This window comes from Tauraco erythrolophus, unplaced genomic scaffold, assembly GCF_009769465.1.
Source record: "Tauraco erythrolophus isolate bTauEry1 unplaced genomic scaffold, bTauEry1.pri scaffold_75_arrow_ctg1, whole genome shotgun sequence".
Taxonomy (NCBI): Eukaryota; Metazoa; Chordata; class Aves; order Musophagiformes; family Musophagidae; genus Tauraco; species Tauraco erythrolophus.
The window spans coordinates 70,103-92,061 of NW_028238642.1; the positions used below are offsets into that span (position 1 = coordinate 70,103).

Sequence of the window (21,959 nt, forward strand, 5' to 3'; positions counted from 1 at the left end):
CATAGTAAGTGATTCTATTTTCTCTACCTTTTAGAACAGAAAACACTTCTATTATGTGTTTTATCTGCAATTAGGATTAAAAACCCTTTATCTCTTTTCCTATAATAGCTATATCATTAAAAATTCATTGCTGTATTTTAGCCTATGTTTTGCCTCAAGGCAATATTTGTACTAAAATTCTATTATGTTTTTGCCAACACAGTAATTTTGAATAAAAGGAATCCAGGTTTGGTTAAACATTGCAATGATGAGGAAGAGAGTCAAACAATCAATACTAGTCTGTTTATTAAACAGTAATATTAAGCCATTGATTTGAAAATAAGCTTTGCACTGCTTCAAGCCTTTGACATGTTGGTTACCGGATTTTCTGTATATGAAAACATTGCTTTTTTAGATAAGAATAATTTGAAAAATAATGAATGCATGTTGTGATTACTGTTGCTCTCATATGGTCTTTTGTTTCCCACAGAGATGGGTATTCTTGCAGTACCTGCTCTACTATTGCTTCTTTTAGGGATCAGTGGAATTATTTATATTTATCAGTCAGTCAAGTGGCTATTGTCCAAGTCAGCTGTGCAAAACAAAGTGGTGGTGATCACGGATGCCATCTCTGGACTGGGCAAGGGTGAGTTGTCTCATTTCTTCTCAGTGTCAGAGAACAGACACAGCCAGAGAACCACTCTCCAGGTGATAAAATGTGCCTGCTTTACCTTGTATGTGTTCATAACTGCCTGGATGAAACAGAAGTTAAGAAATCTATTTTTAAACAAATCCTATGATTTTTAAATGTACATTTTTAGTCTCAGCCACAGGAACTGCTGGTAAACTTTTAGCAACTGCAGAGCTTTGTATTTATTTAGTTCCATAGAATGAGAGGTTTTGTAAACAAGTTAAGAATGCTATTTTTAGCATTTGCTACTTTGAGATCTTATTACATAGGCTGTCACTGCAGGGTAGCAGCAAATCAGTATGAACAGGTGTCACCTTACTCTCCACATGTTCCTTTTCAGCCCTTAAAGACTTCATCATTTCCTGCTCCCAGTAAATGACAGTGCACACTTGTCTGTCCCTGTTCACATCTCTGCCCCCTCTAACACTCATGTTACTCCTCCTCTCTTGACATCCTCCAGTACCTCCAACTGGATTGCCTGGCTATGTGTAATGGTGGGTTCAGTGCATGAAAGGAAAGGGTATGTGATAAATCATCTATTTATATAACCTATTTGCCTGGGTGGCCATCCACTTGGCATATATTTCTTCTTGGCTCATTTCTCCTGCCTACACGGTGCTGCCAGATTAAAGGTACAGAGTCATATATTGCTTTTGTACAGTCCTGCTCGAGGCATCACTTGAGGGGCAGTAGATGCAAGTGTTTGACAAGGTAACTATAGCTTGAGGGTACGTTTTGGCATTTTCAGTTAAGACTTACTGTATGTTGGAAACCTTCCACTCACAAGCAGAAAACAGATGGGGAAAGGAAATGTTGTTGCAGAATTATTCTTTAGCAGATCAGAGACCTGCAACAGAAATGCACACTATGCTGGCAGGGATTGCTCTTTGTCAGAGTCTGTTAGGACAAGGTATGAAATAATTCTGACCTCCAGATCCCATCTGGTCTTTCCTTTTCCCTAACATGCTCCAGTTTAAGTTGAAGATAATATTAGCATGCATTTTCTTTTGTTGGTTGTATTTCAGTATTTTTGTTCGGATACACATCATTTAGAGTTCTCCAGCTGAGACTGGGTGCCTTGTAGAATCGTAACGTGCCTGGAGATTTCTAGAAAAAAGTCCTTCTTGGAGCAGGCACATTACCAGTGCTAGATCTGATTGGGTGTGGCTTCAAGCCAAATCTTGGAAACCTCCAAGGATAAAGAACATTAATTGAACATTTCTTCGAATATCTTGCTCCAGCACTGCATGACCCCTGGGGAAGATTTTCCTAACTTCTGCCTGTCCCTTGAGGGTAAAAAGGCAATTGCCTCCCTTGCTCTCTGCACCCTTTTTCACATAGATGAAAAAGGAGGTAACTCAAAACAATTTTATTATCCTAAACATATCTACTGCCACTATCCCATAGGGTGTTATCAAGAAGTTATTTGCAGGCTTGAGTGTTTCCAAATGATGCAGAACTTACTGTGCAGTCCACTCATGCATATGCTTTAAAATACCAGCTGACTGGCCAGCTGCTACATATTTGAGCTCTTAGGCAACAGCAAAATTCTTTTTCCCACATGCCAGAATTTCCTGACTAAAGATTGCATTCATCAAAGTTAGAAAAGAGGAACAAAAGCTATGATGAATGAAGATGTTTGCAATGGTTTGTGGTTGTTATTTAAACCTGATTCCTGTTTCTTCTTGGTGCTATAACTCAGAAAAGTCCAGGATAGTTCTAGAGGAGAACATCATTGGTTCCCCTTTTCGCTATTATTACTATTCATATAGTAGTCATATTTTATTCACAAGGTTGCCCCAACTGTTATGTTTGTAGGAAAAATACTGGTCCTAGTACTGACAAATTATTTTTTGGGTTTTAAATCAAAAATATTTCTGTGCTAGAAAAAAAGAAAATTAAAGACATTCATAAAATTACTGTTGTAAATAATGAAAAAGAATACATAAATAAAAGTCTCCAGCTGCACAGATTTACAAAAAAAGAGCGGATCCAGAACTGCTTCCAAACGGATACGAAGCATCTAACATGAGTGTTTAAGAAATCTAAGATGGGCATATTAGCATAACTAGATTTGCCTGTAGGTATTGAAATCTGAAGAAAATGTTTTTTGAAAGACAGACAGCTATAGCACTGGGGTTGTACTGTTACCCATTCAACAAAGGCCATAGGAGCTAAGATAAATCAAACAGGCTGGAAAGGCATAAGAGTAATTATAAGACCATATTCCCATTCTTCCCATGCTGAATATGTAACTGTCATACAGATTTGATTTAGGGACCAAATACAAATATGAGGGCTCCAAGGCTGAGAGCTTTTTGGAAGAACTGATTAGGAAAAAAAACATGACAGGAAAAATAACTCCTGATTTCCAATTCTACCAGCATACATAATGCACTGTCAACTAATTGTCTGGGTGCAGTGGGCACATCCGCGTCCTCAGGTCTATCTGCAAGACATTATCTATTCCAAGAAAGAAAAGGCGGGCAATTGTGTACTTTTCCTTGTCAGGGCAACAACCTTGTCAGATTCCTGGACTGAGAGCCACAGTTTCTGTTCAGCTGAGCTAGAACATGCACCCTGTAGCAGCCTATAACAGCCAGAGGGATACAACTATCAATGAATTCCTAAAAGATTCCCTTGAAAAATCTATGCTCCATGTTTTTAAACACGTCTTTGGTCAAACTGACACAAGAGTGAGGAATATATTCTCAAAAAGATGCTGTTTGTATTGTAACAACCTTAAGCGTGTATTTCTGTATATATTTTTTTTTGCAGCAAGTGTGTCTGTAGGTGGAGGGAGTTAAGAGAGGAAGATAATCAGAACAATTTTTCTAACTCAAACCCATCATCCATTAATGAGCATATTGTTCTTTTCTTAATTAAATTTGCATTAAATCCCATGACTAAACAGTGCTATTAATTGTGAATTATACCATTACATTAAATTGTAATTTATTACTCACATATATATTATTGCCTTTTAGTGCTTCCTTTTTTCTCATATATATTTATTATTTAAAAATTAATGAATTTTAAAGCATAGATTCATCATTAGCAAAAACAACATCTCATTTCAAGCAAAATAAACAAAATCAAATTGTTATTATTACTGCTTTTTGAATATATTTTTCTCCTAGAATGTTCTCGAGTGTTTCACACAGGAGGAGCAAGGCTTGTGCTGTGTGGCAGGACATGGGAAGAGTTAGAAGCCTTGTATGATGCTTTAATTAGTGTGGGAAATCCCAGTATGGTAAGTATTCCCTCACTCTGCTTTGAAAATTCACAATTTGAAGTAAACACCTGGCTCAGGTACACAAAGAGCTTTTAAATCCAGTAAAACAAGGTATGTGAAACATGATTCAAAACATGATTCACTGCTAGTGGTGATTTTGATCACCAAGGTAACATAGTCAACATAGTTCAGAGAGAGAGAGAGAGAGACACCTCTGAAGGTCTTCAGCATGATGCCAAAAGTATAAATCAGAAATCCTGCTCTCTTGGGCTAATTCAAGGCAATTACTGTAGAGCAACTGAGTGGTCCTGCATTTTGAACAAGCCATCCATCTAGAAATGCTAGGCAGAGGAATTTGCCTGTCAATTTGGATGAAAGGGATTCAAAGTGCTTCATTTAATCAAAGGAACGATCGTCCATTTTTCACATAATTAGAGTGCTCAAGGAGTGAGAGACAGGTCTAAATATTGAATTAATTGTGAGTTTCTTCACTACTTCAGAAGAAGTCCCAGCTAGAAGGGTGTAGGATAATATGAATGAGTGCCCTTTCCTCATTATCTTATCACTGGATCACCATATAAATAGACATGCAAGGCTGCCCCTGCTACCGGTTCTTTGGAAGGTGTTTCTTTGATGCTCATGGAAAAGCTTTCCCTCTGACACCAACAGATAGCTGATTCATTTCAGTGGACAGGTGTTCTTGAAGACATCACACAAATTCTACAGCCATTGCTCACCAGACCAATAAATATTTGCATTTGACCTTTTTTGTTTTCGGTGAGCTTCATTCATCTGCATAAATAACCAATAAAAGTAGTGTGTTCAAGTTAGTCTGTGCAGACTCAACTAGGAAAAAATAATAAGGGATCTGCATTACATTGTCTTAGTAATATAGTAAGAGAAGATATTCAGATTTCATTCCTCTGTCCCATAGCTGATGAAGTCTACATTTTTACAGAAATCGTACAAATGTAAACTCTATTTGGATAACCTATAGCTGAAGAAACCATTCCTACCTTGCAACTGCCCCTCATATGTATGTAAATTATCTATCAAAGCACTATATCCTAGATTCTATGGTCACCAAAGTTCTCCAGAGGGCTGCTTATGGAAAAACCATACCTTGGAGTGGTAGGAGTCAGTCCCTGTGTCTACTATCTGTCTCCACCCATTACAAGAAAGAAAGAACTCAATAGAGTGTAGCTAGTCCAGTTTATCCTTCCCATGGTGTTCTGCTTCATCTGGATTTCAGAGTCTACGAAATACCCATTGCTAACCACCTTCCTTCTAGAGTGGGTTGAAAGAACAAATCAAAGTTTTTGTAAGAATGATAAAAGCACTTTCTTCAGATAACAAAGTAAATTAATTTACGAGACAAGTAAGTATAAATACATTTTTATAATAACAGATATCCTTAAAATAAGTCTTTTCTTTATTAGACATATGCACCAAAGCTCTTACTTCTGGACATCTCAGACATAAACTGCATTCAAGATGTAGCTAGGGAAATCCTGAATTGCTATGGCTGTGTGGATATACTGATCAACAATGCAAGTATGAAGGTGAAAGGAGCAGTGCAGAGCATTTCATTGGAACTTGATAAAAAGATAATGGATGCCAACTATTTTGGACCTATAACATTAACCAAAGGTATTTTACTTTTTTTTTCCTGCTTTACTGTTGCCGTTTAAAGCTCGAGATCCAAGTCATTGGCATTACAAATGAAATTTGCACTTATTTTTTCCTTCTTCACTGTAATCAAAAACAATTCTGTGAAAATCGATGGACTGAAATTGAGGTAAAGAAGATCAAAATTGAAGTGCCTGGATTTGGAAATAGACTGATCAAGAAATGTATAAGCAGGTGTTTGAAAGACAGACTTTTTTTTAAAAGTCTGCTTATTCTATTTTGCATATGGTGACTCCTTTATTTACATGCTTACTGCCTTTGTTACAAAGACATTTTTTTAGAACTTTTGCAAGAAGAGAGATAAGCTGAGAATTAAATTTGATAATACTGCACCCGCATCTGCATGTAGAATCAAGTGAAGTTTAGAAGATGCTCAATTTCCAGCTACTGGAATTTGTGATATTTTTGATTGCAGTATTGAGACAACCTTCATTAGAGTTGTGCTACCTACACTTCCGCTGTCACTTCTTTTCACTAAATACATTAACCTCATTTAATTATGTGGCTCTTTTTTTTCTTTATTTTTATTTTTTTCAGCCATTCTTCCCAGCATGATCTCAAGAAGAACTGGCCACATTGTTCTAATTAATAGTATCCAAGGAAAAATAGGAATCCCATTTCGTGCAGCTTGTAAGTGATATACAGCAAAAATGTACATTCTAATGCATAAATCATGAGTGTTCCATTGCAGTGATAATGGATTATTAAAAGTGCTAATTTGCATCCTAATTCAATAAACCACAATATTTGGCTGAAAAATTTTCAAAGAAGTGAAACTCAAAAAAAGAAGAGTTAAATTACTCTCTTTTAAGTATAACTGAAGTGTAAGTACTCTCTAAGGTACTTGAGGACAAGAGGATATCAAATGTGACAGTAAGGTTTTTTTGTGATCTTAGGAGATGTTCAGAAAACAGCAAACTTGTACGTCCAACACCTGTGCTGGGCATGTTAGTAGAAACCATAATGAAGAATGAAGTAGTGTATAAATATAACATACTGGTAGACACTAGCTAGTGCTTTGTAAAGGGACACTCATGCACTTAATGGATTTATGGGCAGGAGTTTAAAAGGAGATGTAGTAATTGTATTCTGCTTGACTTTCCACAAAATTTTCAAGGTCTTTCATCCAAAGCTCCTAATGAAACCAAACTGTCCTGAATTATGATGAAAGATCTTTGCATTAATGAAATACAAAGTTAGTGAGCAGAAAATATAGACTAGATGTAAACAGACATTTTTAACTATGACAGAAGGTCAGAGTGGATGATGGGCTCTGAATTAAAAGGTCTGTGAGATCTCAGGATTGTGACTTCTGGTTCCAGGAAAGGAAAATACAATACAGTGACAGAAACCATAAGGAAAGTAGTGGCGAAAAAAAGTAAATCCTATCTTTATGCCTTTGTATAAATCTATGCAGGGCCACATCTTGAACATTGTGCACAATTCTGGTCCCCCATCTCAAAAGAAGTATAAGAACTACAAAAAAGTCTCAGAAAAGACACAACAAATTGATGGGACGTCTGGAATGGTTTCTATCTAGGAAATAGCTGATTATGTCAAGATACATTACATGTGTATAAAATAATGAGTAGCAGAAGAGCAAACAGAGGTGGTTTTTACAATGCCTCTACCAATATCTATGTTCCTTGATATTAATCTGCCAAAAGGCGGAATTTCAAAACAAATTAATGGAAAAACTTCTTTCCATTCCTGGAGCCCACCTACCATTTTTTAGATTATGTTATGCATAAGTGGATTTTCACTGCAAACTGAGTCAAATACAAGGTGGACAAGTGCTTTGCAGCTCTGCTGCACTTAACACATAGTTCTGTTTTTGGTCAAGGTTCACATACACATTCACATCCTTGTTTAAGACCATTCTCAATAGAAAGGAACTAAGAGTAGTTAAAAAAGTTCTTAACATTCAGTTACTTTAGAATTAACTTTAATATTAAAAGAATCTTGGATTACTGCTGCAGGGCAAAGACCTAATTAGTTTACAAAACATTAGTACTCCTGCATTCCAGAAACGGACCTGTATTTCACTGCATTTTATTGATGTATCACAAACTGCAGCAACAAATGGTGTGGAGACTCATCTCAGGGACAGCTGTCCATCCATCAAAGACATTTTTAAACTCTAGAGACAATAGAAGCATTGCTCTTTAACCCAGGACTTAATATTTCTGATCGGGAAATTCAGACATATGTTCTATGACAGGTATAGGGAGACTGACTGCATACCTCATGCATAATTATCCTGTACAAATAATTTTCTTTTGTTTATTTTAAATATGTCATATGGTAATTTCACTGGGTGAAATAATTCACTGTTCTGTTTCCTTTTGGCTGGTCATTCCGTGCTCAGTTATCCAAATAATCATGTTTTATGGTGCTCTATCATAGATCTATGTCCATGCATTCATATATCCAAACATATATATGTGGGGTTTTTTCTTTCTTTTAGATGCTGCTTCTAAGCATGCTGCTGTGGGCTTTTTTGATTGTCTTAGAGCTGAAATGGAAGAGTTTGATATTTCTGTCAGCACTGTGAATCCAACATTCATCTGTTCATACCATCACCAACCAGCACCCGGCAACTGGGAGGCATCTATTTGGAAATGTAAGGTTCGATGCATCAAGACAGACAGTAGATGAGGCCCATATAGCAGTATGGAGGCTTTTCCCAGGGAGAAGAAAGGAGCATAGGAAAAAGAATGAAAATGACAGAAAGGATCAACAGGTTAGAGGAGCAAAAGAAAAAAGAGATTGGAGAGATCAGATGAGCCTGGTGAAAAGAGAAGGAACATGGAGAGAGACAACATGTTCCTTCCTATTGTTGTTTGAATGACACCAGGGCAAGGGGAATCGAGGTTGAGCAGAGCATGAGAGGTCCCAAGGGATAGTATCACTACACTCAAGTTGCTCCTTCTCTTAAGGACTGTGAGGATTTTACTTCAAAATTATAAAAAGTTCTCAAGGACATACTGATGAGGAGAAGGGAAGGGATAAGGGATTGAAAGCATGTAGGAATTTAACTAATTTGACTGATGAACTACCTGTGTATGTTTTCACTACCATTCGCTCAGATTCGTCTGTCTATCTGTCTGCAGCTCTCACTCCTTTCTGTGTTACAGTCTTTTTCAGAAAGGTGGCATATGGTGTGCATCCAGTGGAGGTGGCAGAGGAAGTCTTGCGCACAGTGAGCGGTAAGAAGCAGGAAGTACTTATGGCAAACCCTATCCCCAGAGCAGCAGTTTACATTCGCACCTTCTTTCCTGAGCTGTTTTTTGCCATTGTTGCCTCAGGGATTAGGGAAAAGCTGAAAACAGAAGAAGAAAATTGATTTTGTTCAGTTCTTTTCCCTGATTTTGACCTGAAAAAAGTTTCAAATGTCAATGATTTCTGCTTCTCATTATGGATAAAGGTTCAACCTTCTCACTATGAATAAAGCAGACGGCTTTATTAAACATGAACCATCCAATGTCTCTGTTAGTGATTCACTATCATTGATACACGTTCGTCTGTGGGACTTCTACTCTTCTGCATTTAGTGAATATGACAAGATGTCATTGTTTGAGTTGCAACAGTATGGAAAAAACTCTACTAGGGACTCTATTACTCTTATAAGAGAGTGATTCCCAATCTAAATAGGTAGATCAAAGTTTGGGGACCTGCAGCAACTTATCAGAACAGTCTGTCAGTGCTAGGACTAACAGGAATTTACAGGAATTTACAGGATGGGGAAGTAGAGAGATGTGAGAGACAGAGAAGTTAAAAATCAGTGGAAAATGGGGTTAGAGCCTGGATCAGTGTTCCTCAGATGTACTTTTTTGAAGTATTTGCAGGATATGCAAATGGTGAGCCCAAATAAGGGCTTATCTAGTTCAATATCTCATCTATGACAGGACCCTGGAGTACATGCTTAAAAGAAATTATAAGAATGGGACCAAATATGGAGAGACTCCTTGTATTATATGCTCCCAGGTTCTGTTAATCTGCTATGCAGTTTGAAACAGAATCTGTCTCTGCATCTTGTTAAACTATGATTTTTTTCTACACAGATTTTTCAAATTCTTTTTTTAAATATTCCACCTTCGAGGAAAGGAACTAATCATATATTAAAAAAGACTTCCTTATGTTTACTTTAAACTTGATGTCAGATAATATTCTCTGATATCTCTTGCTTCTTTTACTGTAAGAGACAAAAATTAATGTTACTCAATTCATTCACTCGCAGTGTTTCATGCCCATCATATTTTCCATGCAGTTACCTGTTTTCCAAGTTGGAGAGCCCTGGTATTTATTCACTGTCTCTTTATGAGATGTCCAGATTATTCTTGTTCTTTATATCTTTTCTTGGTTAACCTTACCTTCTTTTCTTTTTTCCTGTTTTCTTTTTTCTTTTTTTTAAAAAAAAGACTTTCTATTGGTAAGAATCATCAACCATGAAAAGAATTCTCAGTGCAAGGAAATATATAGTTATCATCTTGCAGGGACTCTAAACTTTTGTTGTATCTCTAATTCAATTGCTCTGGTGTCAAGAAACATGCATGCATCTACCTCACTCAGGGAGGTAGTTCACAACTAGTGAGAAGTAACCAGTTCCTGCAGTACCTGCTGGAGCTTCATCTATTTTCTGTTGTAGCACTGGGCTTCTATTGTTGTTTGAATGACTATATCTTAACTGCAAAGTCAAATATTCACTTAGTCCAAAATTTTCTTGCTCCTCACTAGAACTTATTCCCTCAAACAAGTGGTCTTTTGCTGTGTTCGCAATTATGCTTGTGTCTGTACCTCAGCAACAGCCTAACTCTTCACAGCTCCCCAAAAGCAATATATGAAATGACTGGATAATTTCATCAGAAAAAGATCAGCGAATCAGAGGACATCACAGCTAAACAGGAATCAATATTGTCTGGCCTTGTAAAAACAAGTGGATCACGTCTTAAAATAAGCTGAATAATCCTTCTGCTCCATTTTGCACTTTCTAGATACCAACAGAAATTCTTCATTGGTTTTGAATATTTCATTTTAAAAATGTGGAACAGTTAAGAAACAGCAGTGAAAAGCAGTGAGAGTGACAAAGGTGAACACCTGTGATCTATCAAGATATTTTTAAAGAACACCTGTATTTTAATCTAGAAAGTAGAAGAAAGTTATATAGCTAAACAATTTTCAAATACCTAAAATGTACTGCCAAGAAGACAGAACCAAACCGTTCTCCATTTCTGCTGTAGTAGGACAACGTGCTAAAATTACTGCAAAGAAGATTTACAGGGAAAGAATTTTCTGCTAAGAATAGTTAAGCACAAAGGATAAATTGCCACAGAAATTTTTGAATGCCTGTCTGTGGAAGCTTTAAAGAAGAGATTAATGAAACATCTGTAAAAAAGCGATGTAGCTTTAGTTTATCCTGCCTGAAGGAAAAGAAGGATTAGGTGACCTTTTATATGGGTCACACTTTTCTATAATTCTGTGGTTTTTTCTCATATTGAGAACAAGGTTTCTCCACTTGTATTTCTGAAGTAATATTTTTTTCTTCCGGGAAAATCTATTAGTTAATCTGAAGTTTTCTATTTCATTTGTCCATCTCTGCCTAACTGTCTAAATACCTGTGGATATATGTTGCATATAAACAATATTATGACAATAAAAAGAAATATTATGAGTTAAGTTCATTAAGAGATATTTTCTGTGAGCCTCATTCAGCCATATTTTAATCTGTGTAGATTCTTTAATAATACTAACTTTTACAAATAAGGACAAAACTAGGCCTGCAGATTTAATTGTTGAAATCATAGGAGAAAGACATGCAGCTACAGATCCTTTATTTTTTTTTTAGGCTGCTCACATGCCTAAAGGGCACATAATTTTCTTTTAATGTGAGCTGCAGTTGCACTGTTTTAAATTTACAGGTTTTGTGCTGAATCAGCTATTGGTGTTTGCCAAAAAAAAAAAAAATTACATTGCTGAACACAAGGGCCCTTGAAGTAAGAAAGAATTCAAAAGAATGCTAAGACATAAAAGTCTTAGAAGTGAGGAGACTCTTGTCTAATTTTAGACATCTGTCCTAGATATAGCCTACCCAGAGCTAACCTCCCAAATCCCCTTCTTAAGCAGTGGAAACAAGTGCCTGTAACCTGTGATTTATCTGATATACAGCTTAGGATAACATGAATTGCATCCTAGAAGTTCTCTCAATAATTTTCACTGGACTCTAGGTAACCAGCAGAACTGTAGATCTGGTGTGTCTGTTCCATAGGCATCTGAAGTTTCCTGAGATGACACATGCATCAAGTTTGATGGGTCAAATGAGCTGGAATAAAAATGCCACAGTACTTGATAAACATTTTTTTGCCTACTTTCACATAACACGGTTCAAGGACTTACCCCAGAATTATCAATGTCCACAAACTGGAAGTAAAAAGTTAAAATAAGAGCAAGAATGTGAAATCATAGAATCATAGAATCACAGAATGGCATAGGCTGGAAGGGACCTCAGAGATCATCTAATCCAACCTCCCTGTCATGGCCAGGGACGCCTCTCAACTAGACCAGGCTACTCAAGGCTCCGTCCAACCTGGCCTTGAACACCTCCAGGGAGGGGGCATCCACAGCTTCTCTGGGCAATTTATTCCAAAGTCTTACCAGCCTCATACTGAAGAATTTCTTCCTAAGATCTAATCTAAATCTGTTCTCCTTCAACTTAAACCCATTTCCCCTTGTCCTATCAGTGGACACTCTTGTAAAAAGTCCCTCCCCAGCCTTCCTGTAAGTTCCCTTCAGGTATTGGAAGGCAGCTATTAGGTCCCCCCGAAGTCTTCTCTTTTCAAGGCTGAACAATCCCAGCTCCCGCAACCTGTCCTCGTAGCAGAGGTGCTCCAGCCCCTGGATCATCTTGTGGCCCTCCTCTGAACACGCTCCAACAGATCTGTCGTGGTTTTTGGACTGAGGGTCGAGACAAGAACCAAGAGGGAGCACCCACCAACTATGGTCTCGGGCAAAACATGACTCAGGCTTTTTCTTAAAACAAAACAATTTATTAACAGTTACTTAACAGGAAACATAAGGGAACGAAACCGGTTACTTGAGAGGATAAAGAGAAAACAAGGCCAGATCTTAAAACAACAACCTCCCCACCCCCTATTTTCTTTCCTTCTTGGCTCTACCTCCCCCCCAGCAGCGCAGGGGGACAGGGAATGGGGGGGTGCAGGTCAGTTCATCCATGATGTTACTGCCGTGCCTTTCTTAAAGGGGGAGGAGTCCTTACACCATTTTTCCCTTGCTTCGGTGGATCCCCTACTCATGAGGAAAAAATCCCCAAACTTTTCCAGCGTGAGCCCTGCCCGCAGGATTGCAATCCTTCCCCATGGATCGCACCAGTTCGGGCTTTACCAGTCTCGGCCCCTCAGGGAGCTGCTGCCACTCGCGTCGGCCGTCCCACGGACTCCAGATGCCTCCACGACCTCGTCGTGCATTCCATGCCCCATTGTTAACAGTACCTGGTCGCACATCCCCTGCTCCACGACCTCTCCTGGGCTCAGGCATCTCCTTTCCGACGTGGGTTTCTCCACGGACCACGAGTGGATTTCTGCCCCGCCGAGCACACCCTGGCTGCAGGGGGCCGCCCGCCATCTTCACACCAATTGCAAGGGAAACCTCAGCTCCAGCGCCCCTCCTCCTCCTCCATCTTGGTTGTGGTTGTTTTCTCTGAGATCTTAATCCCCTCTGGGGGAGCTCGGCCCGGCGGGCACCCTGGGAGCGGGGTGCTTCCCGAGTCCCCCATGCGGCTCCCCCGGCACCATCTTGAGCACATGGCGCCTGCTCTCTCCTTGCTCCTGAGCAAAAAGCCGTTTCCTGCCCCTTTGTCCCAACTTAAATAGGGCCGTTTGCAGAGGCGCCAATTTGGCTCAACCTCCCCCGGGGGGGATGGGACTCAGATCTGGTGGCACAGGGAGCAAATCCCCTCCCCTGCCACCAGAACACCCCCACACACATCAAACTATCGCAAGATCTATGTCTCTCTTATGGTGGGGACACCAGAACTGAACGCAGTATTCGAAGTGGGGTCTCACAAGAGCAGAGTAAAGGGGGAGAAACACCTCTCTTGACCTGCTGACCACGCTTCTCTTGATACATCCCAGGATGCAGTTGGCCTTCTGGGCCACATGAGCGCACTGTCGGCTCATGTTGAGCTTCTCATCTATAAACATCCCCAAATCCTTCTCTTCAGGGCTACTCTCAACCCACTCTGTGCCCAGTTTGTCTTTGTGCCTAGGATTGGCCTGACCCAGGTGGAGGATCTTGCATTTTGACTTGTTGAAGCTCATGCAGTTTGCACTGGCCCATTTCTCAAGCCTATCAAGGTCCCTCTGGATGGCATCTCTTCCCTCAAGCGAGTCCATGGCACCACACAGCTTGGTGTCATCGGCAAAGTTACTGAGGGTGCGCTCAATGCCACCATCCATGTCACTGACAAAGATGTTGAACAGCACTGGACCCAGAACAGACCCCTGAGGGACACCACTTGACACTGGTCTCCATGTAGACACCGCACCATTGACCACAACTCTTTGAGTGCGACCATCCAGCCAGTTCTTTATCCACAGAGTGGTCCATCTGTCAAATCCGTGTCTCTCCATTTTAGAGACAAGGATGTCATGTGGGACAGTGTCAAACGCCTTGCACAAGCCCAGGAAAACAACATCCGTTGCTTTACCCATGTCAACCAGTGCTGTAGCTTTGTCGTAGAAGGTCACTAAATTAGTCAGGCACGACTTGCCCCTAGTGAAGCCATGTTGGCTGTCACCAACCACTTGGTTATTTTTTATGTGCCTTAGTACAGCTACCAGGAGAATCTGTTCCATGATTTTACCTGGCACAGAGGTAAGGCTGTGTGGGAAAATAACCAAAATTGGTGAAAATTGGAAAAATACGGCTTTGCAAAATTTAGCTCAAAGGTTGCAATATTAGAGCAACTTTGAAGTGAAACACAGTTACTGCTTCCAGGATGGACACGGCCTGCTGGACACAGCTGCTGCTCCCAGGAACAATCAAGGCCCACACAACATCCTTGAAATGGGGAGTAGAGTGATACGGAGGTATCACGGCTCATCCTGTTATCAGGGATGAGGGAGCACCTGGTGAAAGACAAATCACAACCGCTGTTTTAGCAGTAATGGTGAATTAGCTACCAAATCACACCTCCACCCCTCAAGAGAGAAATTTTCACCAATCCTAATAAAGTGATATATGACTAGAGTCACTCAAGCTCCACCTAAAAGTAAAGAAATAATATAAAATGGCAAAAACTAAAGGGGATGCTAGGGAGAAGCCCCCCCCGTCGGAACGTCTGGGATCAGTCGACGGGCTGAACCTCTCTTCTCCCCACCACTAGGGACGCCTATTGGGTAAGAGCTCTGTGTTCTGCGCGCTTAGTTACTAACACCTTGCAGCTATTTACTACTATCACTAATCAGTAATAAGTTTATATTATCACTGCAGTATTTCAATTAAAGTTGTTTTTGTAGTCAGTCACTATCACCGGCTATCCTTGAACCTGTATTCTGTCACAAATAAAATATATATGCATGTTTCCGGAAACTTTTGACTTATTATAAGGAGTTGGCCCATAGTACTACTAGTGACAGTCCCTGATAAGTGGGCGAATCACCCTCCAATTCACTGGGCTGCCAAGGGAAGGCAGGGGGAGTCGGATCCAAGGGTCTTGCCTGACTTGGGACACTAATAGACTGGTCTTTTGACCTCAAAACGTGACAGTAAAATTGGCGTAGTTGGCAGGATAGCCATGGATAAACTGCTACAAAAACATAAATGTGCCCCTTCCCAGCTGGGAAGGAGTGGGCTCAAAAGTATTGGAAGGATAAAAAGAAAGTGGTAGAATGCAATGAAAAATGTCAGGCTGAGCAGCAATTTAAAGTGGGTAAAGGTAAACAAGGAGTTATTTGTGCCATGCTTGGAGCCTGTTTTTCTTGTGTACAGCAAGAAGCTAAAGATTTTTCTGCCCCCTCCAAATAACTTGCAGATGTAGAATATACTGCTTTAAAATCAGAAAATGAGACACTGAAGTCATCATTAGCTTTTGAGAGGGAGACAAAAGAAAAACTGGAAAACCGAAATGATAAACTTAAGACTGAAAATGATCATCTTAAATCAGAATTGGACCACCTTAAAACTCTGCTCGCTGCAGTACAGTGCAGAGAGAAAGAGGTGCTGGAAAAACAATCCTCTGTTTTGGTTGAACAAGTTCGTAAGTCTGTTCAGTACACGGACGCTGAGACTTGGGACAGAGAAATCACGGGGACCCCCGATCCCAACTCTCAGCCACTTCCTTTAAGACCGTTAATTAAGACCGAAACTGCTGTTGATAACAGTGAAGAAATTCACACCATTGTGCAAACAGTCCCCTGGTCCCCTGCTGAATTGGCAAAACTAAAACAAAAGTACTCCAGACATCCCGAGGAGTCAGAAATGGAGTACGTGTGGCGAGTCTCCCTTACAGGGGGAGATCAGATTTTACTAAGTGAGGAGGAGGCAGGAGGTTTTTGGGGTCCTGGCATGTTTTTAACTACTATACCTGGAAATTATTATTGTTCTTTAACTACACAAGTGGCATACTGGGCAGGTGGTATAGATCCTCAGGAAAAAGGTGGCATGCACACAAGCAATGCTTGAGAGAGACCCGACAATAAAATCCTCAGTGTCAGCTGCCATTGATCGAGCACAATTAACACCTCTAATTCGTGGTCTCTCTGATAGTTTAAAACATCTGTAGTAACTGAAAAAGCTGCTGAGTATCTAAACATAAAACCCAGTCTCCACAAAGTGAAGGTTGTTGAGACTAAAGGAGAACAACCACAGCAAAAACAGCTCTGTGGCTTCCAGGAGATAAAAACTAACCTGTGCTGGAGTGCCAGTCGGTGCTGCCTGCACTGACATATTAAGCTTTCATTTGCTATATGGCAGGTCATGGAAATTGCCTGATAGTTCCTTACAGAGTTTTGCAGGGCGGGGTAATGAAGATTGGCTGTGGGTTGATTCTGATTTTGTAAAACTGAAACTGTTAGAAGTGTCTATTCCCCTGCCCCCATCCCGAGTCACAAATACAAACCAACATCCTCTGCCAGCTGCAGCGCAGGCAGGAATTGACGGGGTGGTGAAAGAGGAGCGAGCTATTGTTACGCACGCTCACTCCCCCTACAATTCTCCTGTCTGGCTGCTTGAAAAGCCAAACGGACAGTGGAGGCTCACCATTGGTTACAGGCAATTAAATGCCAACACTGCGCCTCTAACAGCAGCCGTACCAAACATTGCAGAATTAGTGACTCGAATTCGAGAAGCTAAATTTCCAGGAGTCTGGTGGATTAAAGGAGCTACTTCTGTCCCTCCGGACACTCTGGAAAAAATAGAGCATGGACAAAATCCTTCCAACAAAAAAGAGCTGCAGCAAATCCTGGGAACTTTAAGTTACTGGCGTAAACGCATCCCCAGTTTTTCCATTGTTGCTCGTCCCTTGTATGATTTGCTCAAAAAAGGCAGATCATGGAAATGGACCAACCAGCATGGAGATGCATTAGAGGTCCTGATAAAAGGACTGAGATTATTTCAACAACTCAGTCTCATCCACCTGATGGATCCTATCTGTGTAGAATGGGAGTTCAGCGAACATGGTTCCCATTGCCACAAAGACCTTTTGTCCCTGGTGTGAGCAGAGAAGTGGGTAACCACAAAGGCACACCACTACCTGCTGGCATTACTCAGAACATTTTAACTAATATTTGCCGGTTGTATTAGCAACCGAGCGCGTGTTTTTCTTTTTCTTTTACAGGTACTTTGAATGATCTGCACGTGGACAAATGGGTACACCTACACAAACATTGACTGTGTACAAGGCCTGTTAATATTAATTTTAGCAATAATACTGTTCTTGTTAATTATGGTAATCTGGAAACATAAATTTTAAAATGGTTAATCAACAAGTTAGGATTACAGTATTGTTTTGCATTTTACCCTTGATTCACAACCAGGATGACCCAGAATGGCCGTGGTCTCAAGCTTTCGTTCAATACACAGCACAAGCAGCATGGGGCAATACCCCAGCAACAACCCTCAGAACAGGATTGGAAATTCTAAATATCATGGATTCTGAAGTATTGATGAACAAACTAGTCACCACAATCAGTGACTTGAATAAATTGGAGCGCCACCAGCAAAGCCACAGCTTTTGTGCTAACTATATCAAGGCTTCAGAATTCACAATACACCCCATCATTGCATTAGGATTGAATCACAACGGAACTATACTCTACCCTCTAGAGCATAGAGTATGGGCCCGGAAAAATGGAGACAAATGGCAAACAATTGGTATCAATTCATGCATTGTGAGAGAACAACAAGGATTCATTTGCGAAAGTAACACTATTCAAGCCCAAGATACCTGTCTTGACACTGAACAGAATGACTGTTATTTTGAAATTCATCCTAATGAAAACACAGAGACAATACTTGTATACATTGGCAAAGGTTGTGTGTGTCTTAGAACTTTGTGTAATTCTATATCAGTTGACAATGTTGTTATAGATGTAAAAAACTATTCAAATCTTTGTGTGTGCAATTTTGTTGAGATTGTAGGATGTGACTTTACCTATTTAGCACCAGTTATATCTTCTCAGCTGCTGCAAGCAAATCTCACCCTGATTCGAGAACTGTCACCAGTGCCTATTGGAATGGATCTTACCTTGGCAAAGAAGCTGCTACAACATCAGGATCTAAAGGAACTGCTGAAACAAATTCAGGACAATGGTAAAAGGCCTCTAATTACCACACATCATGACACCGATGAAACACACCGTGTCCTGGAACGAGTAAGAAGAGATGCAGAACACCGATGGTAGGATACCCTTTTGGGATGGTCACCCACTGCCAAATGAGTTCTTAACGGAATGCTTCACCTTGTTGCTGTTCTTTTAATCCGAACTATGCTGTGCTTTGTTTTATTGATAGCAGTGTATGTGAGAATCTGGACAATTATGAAAAGTTTAACCTATTTAAAATCCATGTCTAGTGCGCATAACACAATTGATGTCCCACACACTATGGGCATCCCCAAACCTATTTAGGCATTGTGAAACTCCAGTGACTATAGTCACGGGGTGGATTATGTGGGAAAATAACCGACATTGGTGAAAATTGGAAAAATATGGCTTTGCAAAATTTAGCTCAAAGGCTGCAATATTAGAGCAACTTTGAAGTGAAACACAGTTACTGCTTCCAGGATGGACACGGCCTGCTGGACACAGCTGCTGCTCCCAGAAACGATCAAGGCCTATACCACATACTTGAAATGGGGAGTAGAGTGATATGGAGATATCACGGCTCACCCCCTGTTACAAACAAGGCCCACACAACATCCTTGAAATGGGGAGTAGAGTGATACGGAGGTATCACGGCTCGTCCCTGTTATCAGGGATGAGGGAGCACCTGGTGAAAGACAAATCACAACCGCTGTTTTAGCAGTAATGGCGAATTAGATACCAAATCACACCTCCACCCCTCACGAGAGAAATTTTCACCAATCCTAACAGGCTGACTGGTCTGTAGTTTCCCGGGTTGTCCTTGGTCCCTTTTTTAAAGATGGGGGTTACGTTTGCCCTTTTCCAATCTGTAGGAACCTCACCAGACTGCCAGGACCTCTCAAATATGATGGCAAGTGGCCTAGCAACTTCAGCCGCCAGTTCCTTCGGGACCTGTGGATGTATCTCATCAGGTCCCATGGACTTGTGCACCTTCAGGTTCTCTAGGTGTTGCTGGACCTGATCTACTCCTACCCTGGGTGGTTCTTCACTCTCCCAGACCCAGCCAGCATCCTCTGTGATTTGAGTGGTGTGGTTCGAGTGGTTGCCAGTGAAGACTGAGGCAAAAAAGTTGTTGAAAATTTCAGCCTTCTCCATGTCCTCAGTAACCAGGTCACCCATATCCTTCCGGAGAGGCCCCACATTCTCTCTCGTTTTCCTTTTTTTCTCTCACATACCTATAAAATCCTTTTCTGTTATTTCTAATATGGCTGGCCAGATTTGACCCTGTCAGGGCCTTCGCTTTTCTAACCTGGTCTCTGAGTACACGAGCAACTTCCTTGTGATCATCCCAGGTTACCAGTCCCTGCTTCCATGCTTTGTGTAATCCCCTTTTGTATTTGATTTTAGCCAGGAGTTCTTTGTTTATCCATATAGGTCTCCTGGTGTTTTTGCCTGATTTCTTCCTTTTAGGGATGCAATGCCTTTGAACTTGGAGGAGATGATCCTTGAAAGTCAACCAGCAATCTTGGGCTCCCAGTCCTTCCAGAGCTTTATCTCATGACACACTACCAAGGAGGTTCCTGAAGCGGCAAAAGTCAGCTCTTCTGAAATCGAGGTTTCAAGCTTGCTGAGCTTGCCCCTCTTAGCTGCCCTTAGGAATTCCAACTCCACCATCTCATGGTCACTGCAGCCAAGGTTACCCACGAGTTCAACATGACCTACCAGCCCTTCCCTATTGACCAGAATGAAGTCTAACATGGCACCTCTCCTCATTGGTTCCTCTATCACCTGGATAAGGAAGTTATGGTTAATGCATTCCAGGAATCCCCCGGATTGCTTGTTCCCCGCCGTGTTGTTATTCCAACTGATATCGGGGTGGTTAAAATCCCCCATGAGGACCAGGGCTTGTGAACGAGCAGCAACTCCTATCTGCCTATGTAGGGCCTCATCCACTTGGTCCTCCTGATTGGGTGGTCTGTAGCACACTCCCACTGTAAAGTCTCCTACCCGTCCTTTCACCCTGGCCCACAGGCACTCGGTTCGTTCATCATCACTTGCCAGGTGCAGCTCCATGCATTCTAGCCGTTTGTTGACATAGAGGGCAACACGTCCTCCTCGTCTCCGCTGCCTGTCCTTTCTGAACAGTTCATAACCCTCTAGTCCAACACACCAATTGCAGGAGTCATTCCACCATGTCTCTGCGATGCCGATCAGGTCATAGCGCTGCAGGCTCACAAGCATCTCCAGCTCGTCTTGTTTATTGCCCAAGCTGCGGGCATTCATATAGAGGCATTTGAGTTGGGTCCCTGATGAGGTACCTGGAGCCCCCTGATGATGCTCAGATGTTTCCACAGTAACCAACCCCTCAACAAACCCCTGTGCTCTGTCTGCAACCCGGCATGACACCTTGATCCCTTGCTAATTCACAAGACTGCACGATCGTGCTAGTGCATTCCTCCCCCACAAGCACTGGCGTACTGCATTCCGGCTCCCTTCCAGTGACCCTGATTTCGCCCCCCACCCCCTTTCATACCTAGTTCAAAGCTCTGTCTATGAGCCCTGCCAACTCCCTTCCAAAACCCTTCTCCCTCTGTGAGACAGGCTATTACCATGCCTTTCTAACAGACCTGGCCTCTTGCAGATCCAGCTGCTGTCAAAAAACCCAAATCCCTGCTTGGACACACCAGGCTCGGAGCCAGGTATTAATCTGCTGGTACTTCCTGCCTAATCCCTCATCATTGCCCACAGCTGGAGGGATAGAGGAGAACACAGCCTGTGCTCCTGATCCCTTGACCAGGCACCCCAAAGCTCTGAAGTCCTTCTTCATTGTCCTTGGAGTGGTTCTTCCTAATTCCTCACTGAAAAAACAAAAGGGGGTAATAGTCTGAGGGCCGTACTGGGAAGGAAGCTTCTTCCTGACATCTTTAACTCTGACCCCTGGGAGGCAACAGACCTCCCTGTGCAGCGGGTCCGTCTGCATATCGGGCCTTCTGCTCCTTAAGCAATGAGTCAGCAATGACCCGTCTTTTATTCCTTACTGATGAGGTTTTAATGCCTCATCATAATCATAACCATAATCATGGGCTGCAAATAGGGATAAGAAGTCTTGCATTTCATCAGGGTGAATTTGTTTACCTTCCTTGAATGGTTAGCATGTGAGATAACCAAACTGAGATTGAAGAATTGATCCGGATGAGGATCCTATTGCACAATGATTAGAAGCTGTAAATCTACTGTAAAGAGATCACAGTTATAAAGGAAGAAAAGCAGAAAGTCAGATGGAATGAGAAATAATTCTTCTATCAGGGAAGATGTTAGAAACATCTCTATCACAAAGAAATATGTGAAACAAGTGGAAGGAATCAAGATCTTGTGTGGTGGTCAAGGGATTGAGACTACTGCTAGAGTGGATACTAAACTCTCTAGCAACTACTTTTTTCATCTGCAGAACTGAAGGTGGAGTTTCAGAATACTGAGTATGCTGTAATGAATAAGATAGACTTTCTAAAGATCAAAGGGAAATCTTGTTGCTGTCTACAGCTACCTA

At 41.2% G+C, this 21,959-nt stretch overlaps 1 protein-coding gene across 1 annotated transcript; it reads left to right on the forward strand.

Moving 5' to 3' along the window:
* Positions 1-471: 471 nt before the first annotated feature.
* LOC147525756 (dehydrogenase/reductase SDR family member 7C-like) lies at positions 472-8,940 on the forward strand. Its single transcript, XM_086631045.1, has 6 exons — positions 472-625; positions 3,811-3,923; positions 5,345-5,555; positions 6,132-6,224; positions 8,062-8,217; positions 8,732-8,940. Exons 1-6 carry the CDS (start codon positions 472-474, stop codon positions 8,938-8,940), a joined length of 936 nt encoding a protein of 311 aa, XP_086487171.1.
* Positions 8,941-21,959: the final 13,019 nt, after the last annotated feature.

Bases quoted from the DNA above. Each gene is read 5' to 3' on its own strand.
- LOC147525756 (XM_086631045.1), top strand. From the start codon at position 472: ATGGGTATTCTTGCAGTACCTGCTCTACTATTGCTTCTTTTAGGGATC. The intron at 5,556-6,131 runs GTATTTTACTTT...TATTTTTTTCAG, and splicing joins ACCTATAACATTAACCAAAG to CCATTCTTCCCAGCATGATC. The intron at 8,218-8,731 runs GTAAGGTTCGAT...TCTGTGTTACAG, and splicing joins GGAGGCATCTATTTGGAAAT to TCTTTTTCAGAAAGGTGGCA.